The sequence below is a fragment of the Mobula birostris genome, chromosome 9 (assembly GCF_030028105.1).
Source record: "Mobula birostris isolate sMobBir1 chromosome 9, sMobBir1.hap1, whole genome shotgun sequence".
NCBI lineage: Eukaryota > Metazoa > Chordata > Chondrichthyes > Myliobatiformes > Myliobatidae > Mobula > Mobula birostris.
In genome coordinates, this window is record NC_092378.1 from 25,950,725 (window position 1) to 25,962,340 (window position 11,616).

The window sequence follows — 11,616 nt, forward strand, 5'->3', positions numbered from 1 at the left end:
GCTGGCTATTAATATTTGACATGAAATAAACTTCTACGATCCGATGTCAGCACATGGGATTTCATAAAAAGTTCCCAATTTGCACAACATATCAATTGTACTGAAAGAATTAACAATGATGGCTGGCCTCGTACCCCCACAAGGTCACCTTTGTGCATTTGGGGTTCCAGTTTAGGATTAAGTGGCTTTTAATTTACACCTGCCCGTGTTTTACTTTGGTATGAATAATAACAATAGTAGCAATAACAACAATAACTTATTTACAGAGCACTTTTCATACAGAGTAATATTTATTATTGACTCCGGGTGAATTGTTTTGGAAAGCGATCAATATTCTAGCATATTTCGTACCTGCTAAAGCACAACGCCAGAAAAACTCAAAAATACCAGTACAACAATCATTTATTTGCTACACTCGAATTAGAATAGAAACTAGATTTGCATCCAAGTACGTTTCATTCACATTCAGTCACATATTGGCTTGATATAAATACGCTTTTCGATATACACAGAACCATGCGTAAGGTATAAACTATTCTCTGCGAAGATGCCGAAGATCGTTTAAACTATTTAAAGCAATTACGAAACATGTTTGTATTACATCGATGTCTTCATTATCAATTTTACAAGGAAGATTTACTATGATCCATAGTATTATGAAACAGTCCTTGGCAAAGGAATCTTGTAATTATAAAAAGTTGCGTATTTATGTTATGGTCCTGGTTCTTTTTGTTATACTTTGTGTAACGTACGATTCCCCTTTACACAATGCTTTCATTCAGCTTTGCCAAGTGTTGACGAATTGTTTGCCCTTATTAATAGGTGCTATGCAAAGCTCGCTCGACATGTTTTCTATTGAGATCATCAGGGCTGTGAGTGTCGGCTTGAGGATATGCGTCGCCTCTTGTGATTTTAGGTTAGTCGGCATGTTTCGTAGGGTTATCGAAAGTCATATGTGTAGGACTTAATTCTAAGAAAAACCGCCAACGGATCGCCGATTTTTGTTTAAATGCCTGTTCAGATCTTGCTTTGTATGTTCCACATTATACTTGATTAACTCTATTGCAACCAAACACCAATTTCACTTCAACACGCACAAAATGCAGCCCAACTCCGTATCAGTATAGAAAACATTTTATTATATAGGAGTATCTTTGTAAGAATGTCGCCAAAGTCCACCTTGTATTAAGGATGCGGAGGGTACTGCGGGGATTAAGAAATCCTGATGCTGTGGAGTAATTCTTCGAAATCGATTAATTCATATACTCTCTTCGATTTTTGTTCTAATTTCTTGTAAAGATGCGCACGAAGAAAAAGATCGATAATCGGGCTTATTAATACCTTAATTATGCTTCTCAGTACGGCTAAGCTCCATTAGATTTATACTCGGGGTGTTCTCCGTTTGACTTTTAAATTTCATCTCAAGTTTGTTCGGATAAAAAAGCGGGTGCAGAGAATAGATTCATTTGACAGACCGGAAAATCATCTCTGTCATAACGATGACAATGAATTAATATTCTTCGAAAAATATGAACAACTGCACCCACTCACTTTCTGTATAATTAAAATCTTGAAGCAGTGCCATGGTGAACATGTTCATTTCTGACGCAAAGTAGCACATCACCTTAAGAAAGTCCTTGTGTAAGTGCGCCGACATAGTGAACACTGTTTTCCCAGTTCAGATCTGAGCAGTCAGTGGCCATGATTCTCACGTTGATTCTGCTAATGTTCTTCCCTGCCCTACACAGATCTACTCCTCGATGTTCGCCAGCTGTGTTTTATGGAAACTGCTGGTTGCGCCATTTTCCTGGGCTACTCATAGATCTGCCACTCTCCAGGAGAAGGGGCGCCCGCTTGGTCAATGACTACCACGCGAAGACTGCCCAACAGTGCAGCAGATCCTGTTGCCTCCTCCGGAATGGTGAGTGTGGCAGGCTACTGGAGGAAAAGTTTTCCCTCTGCTTGCCGGGATTTTCATATGAGGATATTGCCTCGTGTTTAGCTGATCTCCCAAATCCGATTAGAGGATCGTTAGTATTCACTCGCGTGGTTATTCGACGTCTGCAGCTGAAGCCGGAAAGTAGAAACATTAAGGGGTGGTCCTCGACATGAGATGGTTACAAAATATAACGACGTCAATTAATCAGAATAATGTTTGTTCACTGGGAAAATCAAGTTTTGATCAGTGAAACCGTAACAACTTCAATTGTGCTAAAAATCAGTTATCCAAGAGAAATAATGTTTCAAATAATAGAAGTTTTGATTCAAAGTTTAAGGACTAACAATTACTTCGTTCTCCATTACACTTGTGTACAGGAAATTACATTAAACAATCTTAAATCTTGACTGTCATTAAAGTATAAGCGGGGCTGAGCAATACACAAGGAGCAGATTTGGCTAAAGAAAAATAAGGAAGATTGCTGATCGATAAAGGTGACATTTTGGCTGAGGATTAAATTTCATGAAACTGAATCCAGTTCTCGTTCAGTACAATGATCGTTGTGTTCCAGTAATCTCAGCCCAGCCCAGGTGTCGAACGACCTTTCCCCTGTACTTTGGATACCACTCTGCATGTTCTCATTCAACTGGTAACAATTACTGTACTGCTTTTCTTCCATTCAACAGGGTCCTTCAGCTCGAATGTACTTCCAGCTCTTCTACATGTACAGTGCTCCATTCATTCACACTCTCCAATTTAACTCAACCTCTTTAAATCTTATCTGCTGCTCGATAATTGAATGCTGGCGTGCTCGCCTTTACACAGTCAGTCGTCAAGAAACCTCTCTGAGGCGCTAGCACATCTCACCAACCTCCGCCCCCCCCCACCTGTAACCTATTTCTATTCGTTGAATAAGTATTCAAATAATTTTGCTCCTGTTTTTCCATTTATTACAGACACATGTAACATAGCCGTCTTCAGTTTTGCCCAACATCAAGGCGGTTCCAACTGTTTTCAGCTTAACTGCCCAAGTCAGGAAAGTTGTATAATGAGAAGAAGGATTGATTTTACACTATTTAACATAACAAGAGGTAAACCCACCGCGGTTTTCTATTTTAAGCTGCTACTGTTTTTCATTTTAGTATGAATGTATAGGAAAAAAACCCAATATTTTTATTCCATCCAATTTGAAAATGAATTGTAAAAAAAATATTATTTTACATGACATACACAAAATGCTGGAAGAACTCAGCAGGCCAGGCAGAATCTATGGAAAAGAATACAGTCGACGTGTCGGGCCGAGACCCTTCATCAGGACTGAAGAAAAAATGATGAAAAGCCAGATAAGAAGGTGGGGGTGGGGTGGGGGGAGAAGTATCTCAAGGTGATAGATGAAACGGTGGGGGGGGGGGGGAGGAGTGAAGTAAAGAGCCGGGGAGTTGATTGGTGAAACCCCACCTTCTCACTCATCTTTTTTTCTCCAGTCCTGATGGAGGGTCTCGGTCCTAAACATCGACTGTTCACTCTTGTCCATAGATGCCGCCTGACGCGCTGAGCTCCTCCAGCATCTTGTGTGTGTTGCGTGGATTTCCAGCATCTGCAGATTTTCTCTTAATTATTTTACGTCGGTTGGCTGCATCTGGCTAATATACTCAACAGTTCGTCCATAAATAGATTAAGCATTCATTTATCTCCAATGCAATTTTAAGCACATTGTTCTGTAAATTCCGTTCCAATGCATGCCAATGAAAGCGACAATGAAAGCTATTCACTGCCGTTGGGAACGCCCGGACAGCTGAAACCCCTGTAAGTGTTTAATACACAGAATTGGAGCCAGGTTTAACATCACCGGCATATATCGTGACATTTGTTGACTTTGCGACAGTGATAACGGGTGAAACGTGAATTACAATAAGTATATACGTACTGTATAATATATTATATCTATAACATAAAATGGTTTAAATAAATAACTATGCACCTGCAGAATACTGTGCACCTGTGTGGGGAAGATCAGCTCATGCAAAGAAAATAGACCCATTGCTTAACGAAGCCTGCCGAATAATCACGGGCACACTGCGCCCCACACCCACTAACATCACTTACAGACTTGCAGGCATTGCTCCCCCAGAGATCCGAAGACACACTACAACAAAAATTTAAAAAGGTAAACAGAACTTGGATCCACAGCACCCACTAAATCATCATACGCCAATTTCCAACCGCCTAAAATCGAGGAGAAGCTTTGCTACAGTGGAGGAACTACCACACGGACCATCCCCCTCAAAGATACAGGATTGACCTCTGGCAACAAACAGAAGCCAGAACCCCACCAAACAAAACAATAGTGCAAGACCCCACAGAAATGTCTGCACAGAAATGCAGACGGGGCACTGCTTGACAGACGGAAGTGGTGGACTCAACAGAGCGAGAGAGCGAGTTTGTAGGATAGGAGACAATATGGTGAGGTGGGGTTTAAAGACCAGCGAATCCTGTGAGTGTGGCGAAAGGGTGCAGAACATTGAACACGTTCTGCGCAACTGCCCATTCTCACCAGATTTAGCTGACACTGTCCTGCTCAACATCAACCAAGCAACACTAGAGTGGCTGGCTGTCTGCTGTGACAAGCTATGATGATGAATAAATAACTACTGCAAAAATGGAAATAATGTAGTGAGGTCGTTTTCATGGGTTCAATGTCCATTCAGAAATCGGATGGCAGAGGGGAAGAAGCTGTTCCTGAATCGTTGAGTGTGTACCTTCACGCTTCTGTACCTCCTTCCTGGCGGTAGCAATGAGAACAAGGCATGACCAGGGTGATGGGGGTCCTTAATGATAGACGCCACCTTTTTGAGGCATCACTCCTTGAAGATGGCCTGGATACTGCGGAGGCTAGAGTCCATGATGAAGCAAAGCTACGGCTCTCTGCAGCTTACTTCCATCCTGTGCAGTAGCCACCGCCCCCCCCACCCCCACAGCAGGCGGTGCTGCGCCAGTTAGAATGCTCTCCTTGGTACCTCGGTAGAAATTTGCAAGTGTTTTAGGTGACATACTAAATCTCTTCAAACTCCTAATAAAATATAACCGCTGTCGTGCCGTCTTTGTAGGGGTATCTATACGTTGGGTCCAGGTTAGATATTCAGCGATAATGACACCCAGGAACTTGAAATTGCTCACCCTTACCACTTCTGTTTCCCCTGTGAAGACTGGTGTGTGTTTCCTCGTCTTACCCCTTCTGACATCCACAATTAGTGTACCTAACTGTCGACTGTACCTCTTCCTAGAGATGCTGCGTTCACCAGCAACTTTGATGTGTGTTGCTCCACAATTAGTTCTTTGGTTTTACTGACGTTGAGCGCAACGTGGTCGCTGCGACATCACTTAACTAGCTGATATATCTCGCTCCTGTGCGCCCTGTAAACAGATTTGTCCTTACGTATGGTGGTTAGGTAGCAAGCTGCTGGAGGATGGCTTGCATTGTCTCGAGACCGAGCACAGCATCTTCCACTGAGGCTTGAATGACGAACCGGTCGAGCACGTCGTCAATATCCGAGTAAATGGAACCCACAGGAACTGCAGATGCCGGAAGTCTTAAGCAAAAAAAAACTGGAAAACACTTAACAGGTCAGGCAGCATCCGTGAATCAAAGACATGATCAACGTTTCGAATCTGCGGCCCTTCGTTAAAACTGGGAATCTCTACCCCAGAGTCAATGTTTCATTATGAACGGAGGTCCTATCTATGAGGTTATGACTTTAATTTAATCTATCACTTACATCAGAGATCGCTGATGACATGTTGACCTAATTTCTACGCCTCATCATTTTTTTTCTGCAATTGCTTTACAGGAGAAGATCCAGATTTGCTTGTTTTTGGAGACCGTCGAAATAAAACCAGAGACCCAGGTTTCCGATTCTCCGCCAACATGTCAGGATTGAATCATTCTGGATATCTTGGACAGGATAAGCAACGTTCTTTCAACAGGTATGCTTCGCTTTCATCACAAGCAACTCTTTCCACTTACAACTGGTACCCGAATGGGTCACTCCCATCACGGACTCCATTTCTTTCGCCATCGAACCCGGTGTCAGTCACCGATTCACTGGACACTGGGAGAGGAACAAACAATAGCCGAATCGAATCGTCTGAGCTACCAGAAGCGCTGGTCTTAATCAAAGATGAGCTGCTCCCTAATATTGCATCGGAAACCACTTCCCAGCCCTCTCGTTTCCTAAACAACGCAACCCATGAAGAATCAAGTTACTTTAAATCGACTCCTAACACCCACACTTTAGGAAAGGCAAATAGTACTATAGGAAGCAATGGCAAGACCCAGACGATTGACGTCACGACTACCATGACACCTTGGCGAGTGGATCTCGAAGTTCTACTGACGCCATTATTGTTATCTTTAATCGCGTTGATCTTTGGGTGCGCTATCGTGGGGGTAGCAGCAAGGTGCAAGAAAAAGCGAGGATGCTACAGACCTCCCCAGCCCAGCGGTGCTAGAAAAGACAAAATTGAAATTAGAAACTGGTTATTTAAATAGTTGAATTGACAATTATTCAAAGAACGCTCTATTTTTTGACTTAGTGCTAAAATTCCACGTCCTGAAACTTGTCGGTAGAAAATTTGGCATTCAAGATTAAACTCTATAGGGCCGATTACAATCCCTGACCTTGCCATATGCCCAGTTAGATGCAAAAATTCAGAACTTGTTTCCAATGATTTTACCTCTCCCCTACGTAAAGTGTGTTGTTACGCTTTGTCGAGGCAATCAGCAGGAAGTCAGCAATTGACATGAACACGGAATTCCTGCGGGAAAAGCCATGCAGAATACAACCCGTTCCAAAGAAAGCTTAAAGAAAACATCACATTTTCTGTTTTAGCGCATGCATGACATAACCTTTATTAGACAATTCTAGGAATAGCAGCCCGTCCAAAATTACTAATTTATTAGTACAAGTATATGAAGGCTTTCTCTGCAAGCAATGGGTTTATTTATACAATATTTCTGACTAATTCTTTTAATGAAATTAGGAACTAATTCCCCAGACAACAAAATTTCCAGTTAGTTTTGATAACTGAATTAGATGCAATAATGCTTCTGTTTATATACTGGTAAGAGAGAAAAAAACACTTTGTTAAAAGGAACCATTTTGAATTTTTATCTAAATTTATAACACTGTAATCCAAAGTGGAAGTGAATTGTAATACTGATTCCACTGTTATTGGCTCTAAAATAATGGAAAGCAGTGGCATCAGGAAAATGCGCATATTCTGACACAAAAATCTCAAATAATTTGGAAATATGAGGTACGTATATTTTCAGTGAATAATAAAATGCATATGATATATTGCTTTAGAATGTTTCATAATTTATCCATAGGAAATAAAAAGGGTGAAAAGCTAAGAAATTTATTTTTGCTTTCTTTGTCTGATATGTTGGAACAGATATTAGCCGTAATAAATATTCCTGTTGGGTTTCAGCCCAAATCATTAACGATTTATTCCCCTTCCATGGAAGATGCTGACCTGCTGAGTTCTTCCAGAATTCCGTGTGTTGCTCCCAGTTTTCAGCATCTGCAGAATCTTTTATGTTAATGAACATTAAGTTATTTTTCATTATGACTTAGGTTGAAATTTAAATTGAGTAAGATGACATTTACTGTATGACACAAAATTTACTGCATAATTTCATCATGTAACCCACACACATCTTCATCAAAGAAAATAAAGTGCGAAATATTTAATATATCCTCACTATTATTTAGACATAAAAGGAAAATAATACAATTGATAACTGATTATCAGATTTATCATAAATGTCAAGTACACCAGTTGCATGTTCAGTATGAACAAGACGGAATATTACTTACATTAAACTTGCCAATTATCCCATTTTAAAGTGCTACAGAATAACATTTTTGTCAAAAGTATGATATGTTTGTGGGATAGTTTAAATTATGTAAATGAAAGGTTAAATTATTTTTTCAAGGAAATAATGTGTCAACCAGCAAGCATTTTAATCCGTTACTAAGTCTATTTTCTTCCCTTGCCACATTCCCATCAACTCCTCACCTCCTCCCAGATTTTACCGTTCAATAACACAATAGGGGTAACTTATCATAACTAATTAAAGTGCCAGCTCATGTCTTTTGGGATATGGGGCAAAACCAAAACACCCAGAAGAAGCATACAAGATCATGAGAAGGTGCAAACTTTGCACACACACGCAGAGTTTACGTCAGGATTGAGGGTTGCAACACTTGGTCTTTAACTTTATTCCTTTCCATCATCCAGGAATCCATGGGAATAGCACCTAATATTCCACCAAAATTGTCTAGAACCTGACAGCATGAACATTGAAATCTCCATTTCCAAGTAACTTGTTCTTCCCGTACCTTTTCTTGTTCCTACTACACACACAACTCCCATACCCACCACATCCTCCCAGCATCCTTCTTCATTCCTGCTTTACTTTTCCCACCTGATCACTCTACCTCCATTACTTGGTTCCATGCTCTAACTTCCTTTCCTATCATATTCCATCATCTGCAGCCCTTTGTTACCTCCACCTGACACCTCCCAGCCTCTATCACTACTTGCACTCTTCCCTGCCTCATCTGCCTATCATCCCACCTCACCTGGATTTAATTATCACTTTTGCTCTACCCCTTCCCCTCATCTTTTTATACTGGCTATCTTCCCTCTATCTTTCAGTCAAGGTGGAAGGTCTCCACCCAAAACCTTGACTCTCCACATTTCCTTCCACAGATACTGCCTGACTGCTGACTTCCTCCAGCTTTTTAAAACTTTTGCTTCAGATTCCAACTTCTGCAGTCTCAGTTGTCTCCTGTGTACCTAACCAGTCCTTTCAGTTGAAGCAGAGATACCCTTGTACTCCTTCCAGTTTATTGTCACAACCACGGATGCGGCAGCGCAGCAGATATGGCAATTGCTCTCGTGAATATGCACGTCAGCTAATTATTGTGATAGTATTTAACTACATTCATTCCGTCGTAGTATTTGTCGAGACTTGGACATGGTACAATAATGCTTCGATACCTGTTTGCATTTGGCCTTGCCTGAGAAATTGGACTGTCGAGTCAACTGACTCTGAAGACTAGTGGCATTTGTTTTATTCTTAGTTGTTCTTTTCAGCCGCATTGTAGGCTTCGTTTTCCATTCGAGTGCCTAGTTAATGGCATTGTTTGGCCTAGTGTTTATTGTTTTCTTTTCCCTTTAACACTGTTTGCATTAGAGTCAGTGAAATGTTGACCCGCTTCAGTATCTCTCACTCTGCACTTGCGCCATATCTGAACCTGGTGACATTTATTCATTGCTCTCTGCTACAGTAGAGATTCTTAGTGGAGATTGAGTGATTACTTTGCAGACTATATCAGTTGAGTTGGTAACATCGGTGCTGAGCTTCTGGTTGCCTGGCACTTTAAGTTTGTACCCAATCCTATCTTTCTGTGACTTTGGCACTTTTCCAATGAAGCTTAATGTAAACTTAAGGAACATAATTTCTTCTTTCATCTATGCACTTTGCAACATCTTTTGTCAGCTGTAATGTTACCTACATGGAATTTTAAATCACTTCTTCCATCTACAGATGCTGCATGATTTGCAGGAAATTTCCAGCATTCCCATTTTGAATTCAGGACTCAGCAACAGCATGTGACAGTGTTTACATGTCTTTTTTTCCTTCTCTTTCTAACTGTCATCATTAACTTCTCAACTAGATGGCTCCCTAATTTCTGAAGTTACCTCAGCAGGCCTGCTCCCACTTGATTCAGAGTTACTCCGAGTATCCTAGGCATCGCTCCCCACCCTTTGTACAACTTAAAACTAACTTGTTTTCTCATGTTCCCAGGACCTGAAACATTCACTCAGTTTCCCTTTCCATAGATGCTGATATGATAGGTTTTAACCTGTATTTTCTGTTTTTATCTCAACTAGATTGTTTATACAGCTGGGAAGTTAATTGAGATTGAGTTACATTCTTTCCTCAAACTCTTCGTAAGTAATTGTTTAAAAATACTTGGGAATAGCAGAAAAGCAGACCTTATAAGGAAGTCTCCCTCTCCAACTAAAAAGACCTCATCTCAGAATACCTAAACAAGCATATATCTTTTGCATACCATATTAGTGGCACTTCATAGATGATGAGATGATGGGGACACTCTCCTATTGTATGAATAAAACAGAATGCTGAATAGGTTTTTGTGGAATTTTCACTTTGTATAACATTTGACTTACCACAATCAGGTTTTATTTGAGGTATCAGGTAGACAAGTACTTGGGCATTTCAATAACACATTTCTCAATTCCCATTTTAACTCTCACTAAGTAGTTCTTCAAAAACATGAACATATGAAACACTTGGAACAACATCTTCCAGACAATACCTAACATTTATTTTCAGATGTTTTGAATTTATTATGAATCCATAACTTTGCCATTCAAAGACTCAAAATGTAACCTTTGTATTATTTGCCTTCTGATATGGTGGCAGTGCGCCCAGACACAGCAGCTTCTATGGGGTCAACCAAATGTGTTATTGTTGACACTTCACCTGTGAGTCGGCTGGGGTGATATACTGCGTCCGGTGCTCCCGATGTGGCCCTCTATATATTGGTGAAACCTGACGCAGACTGGGAGATCATTTCGCTGAACACCTACGCTCTGTCCGCCAGAGAAAGCAGGATCTCCCAGTGGCCACAAATTTTAATTCCACATCCCATTCCTATTCTGATATGTCTATCCACGGCCTCCTCTACTGTAAAGATGAAGCCACACTCAGGTTGGAGGAACAACACCTTATATTCCGTCTGGGTAGCCTCCAACCTGATGGCATGAATATTGACTTCTCTAACTTATGTTAATGCCCCACCTCCCCTTGGTACCCCATCCGTTATTTATTTATATACACACATTCTTTTTCTCTCCTTTTTCTCCCTCTGTCCCTCTCACTATTCCCCTTGCCCATCCTCTGGGTTCCCCCCTCCCCCTTTTCCTTCTCCCTGGGCCTCCTGTCCCATGATCCTCTCATATCCCTTTTGCCAATCACCTGTCCAGCTCTTGGCTCCATCCCTCCCTCTCCTGTCTTCTCCTATCATTTTGGATCTCCCCCTCCCCCTCCCACTTTCAACTCTTACTAGCTCTTCTTTCAGTTAGTCCTGATGAAGGGTCTCAGCCCGAAACGTCGACTGTACCTCTTCCTATAGATGCTGCCTGGCCTGCTGCGTTCACCAGCAACTTTTATGTGTGTTGCTTGCCTTCTTAAGTGTATGTTTTTACTATTGTGAGACCTCACTGGACATCAAGAACTTAGTACTGCAGGTCTACCCCATCAGCAAGTTGCTTGTTGGCGGAGAAACTAAAGGAGCTGGATTTGGCATGGGCCGTGATGCTGCCTGTGATAAGAGAAGTGTCAGTGTACAAAGAAGTTATGCAGTGTAACAGCGAGTGATCATCTTAATCACATTTCTTCTGATCACAAGACCCTGTTGGATATCAGTGGTGTGGAATGCTGTAAACCCAATCCATGGCGGGGGAGCTGCGTGGCCTCAGTCCTTTTCATAGCCGGGACTAGGCCTCATGCTGCAGTGTTGCCTGTTTGCAGCCACCCAGGGGCAGGCATCAGAGCTGGACGTTCCACCCGAGTGCTG

At 41.4% G+C, this 11,616-nt stretch overlaps 1 protein-coding gene across 1 annotated transcript; it reads left to right on the plus strand.

The window, feature by feature from the left end:
• The first annotated feature begins 1,701 nt into the window (after window positions 1-1,701).
• On the plus strand, window positions 1,702-6,488 carry LOC140203339 (uncharacterized). The gene is made up of 3 exons (XM_072269372.1): window positions 1,702-1,921; window positions 2,896-3,030; window positions 5,788-6,488. The coding sequence occupies exons 1-3, from the start codon at window positions 1,702-1,704 to the stop codon at window positions 6,486-6,488; spliced, it is 1,056 nt and encodes a 351-aa protein (XP_072125473.1).
• Window positions 6,489-11,616: the final 5,128 nt, after the last annotated feature.